We start from the raw sequence: 1092 nt of genomic DNA, 5'->3' as shown, positions 1-1092 counted from the left end.
AAAAAAAAAAGTTAACTGCCTGGGACAAAGGTTTATAGAACCGCCTTCTTCGACAAGTCCGAACTTCGAGATAATCGTGAGGAAGATCACTCAAGGTCCCCGGGGCACGTGCTGTCGGGTGCCAGTGACCAGCCGTTAGACACTTAACCCTTTGGCTACCGGAAACTCAGCCAGAAGCCCTCCAGGGAGAAGGGAAAGATCCGGACCTTCTGGGTGTGTCTCGTCCCCCAGGCCTAGCGTGGAGGAAGAGGAGGAGGAAGACTGGAGGAATGGATGAAAGGAAGCTAAAGCCGGGATGGGAGTGGGCGGGGAAGTGGACCAGAGGAAGGTAGAAGCAGGGGTGGGGCCGAGAAGCTGGGAGAATAGGTCTGGAGGGAGGGGGCGAGGATTAGGGAGGGTTGAGCCGGAGACTCCTAGGGCCCAGAGAACCCGTCCCTCACCCTCCTCCAGTGGCCTGGAGCAAATAAGTCCTTGTCACTGGCTCAGTTTCTCCCGTAGGTGAAAAGAGAGACTTAACGACTCCTTGTTCCTCTTCGTTTTTGGAGAATCGCTCGTTCGGGTGCCTGGAGGGCGAGGGAGCTAGGGGAAGGAGCAGGCGCCCCTCCGCTTCCCTGGGTTCCGCGCATGACTCCCTGCCTGGGCTCTCCAGCTCTGGACTCCCCATCCTAATGGCGTCCCTACTGCTGCTGCTGCTGCTGCTGCTGCTGCTACCGCCGCCACCAGTGCAGCTGTGGCCACAGTTGGAGGATGCCTGCACTTGGCAAGTGGTACTCAACAAGTACAGCACCTTGGGAAAGGACAGTGAAAAGTTTTTCGATCAAGCCCCAGTTTCCGATGTAGAGAAATTCTTCAACAAACTGGAAGATTCACCCATCGACCACACACAGGTAGATGCCTGGTCCAGCTGGCCCTCTGTCCAATCCACTCCATTCTCCTATCCATCCATCCATCCATCCCTCTCTGTCTTTCCATGATGGCCTCTAAAGTCCCTTCCAACTCTCAGTCTCATCTCTGTTCTTCCTTCTTTCCTTCCAATCTGCCCTTTCATTCCTCCTCCCTCCCATCTATCCCTCCGTCTTCCCATCTGTCAGT

General features: G+C 55.7%; 1 protein-coding gene across 1 annotated transcript in view; it reads left to right on the top strand.

Annotated features, from left to right (window-relative positions):
- The first annotated feature begins 397 nt into the window (after nucleotides 1–397).
- CATSPERG (cation channel sperm associated auxiliary subunit gamma) overlaps nucleotides 398–1092 on the top strand; it is a 97771-nt gene continuing 97076 nt past the window's right edge. The window contains exon 1 of the mRNA XM_069078871.1: nucleotides 398–887. Within this exon, the coding sequence (XP_068934972.1) occupies nucleotides 669–887 (219 nt within the window). The 5' untranslated portion in view covers nucleotides 398–668. The remainder of the gene's footprint in view (nucleotides 888–1092) is intronic.

Source organism: Petaurus breviceps, unplaced genomic scaffold (assembly GCF_028583685.1).
Source record: "Petaurus breviceps papuanus isolate PSGF00001 unplaced genomic scaffold, PetGlider_PUasm1.0 91041, whole genome shotgun sequence".
Lineage (NCBI taxonomy): Eukaryota > Metazoa > Chordata > Mammalia > Diprotodontia > Petauridae > Petaurus > Petaurus breviceps.
The sequence above is the reverse complement of the archived record's forward strand: the minus strand, read 5'-3'. Positions and strand labels throughout refer to the sequence as shown.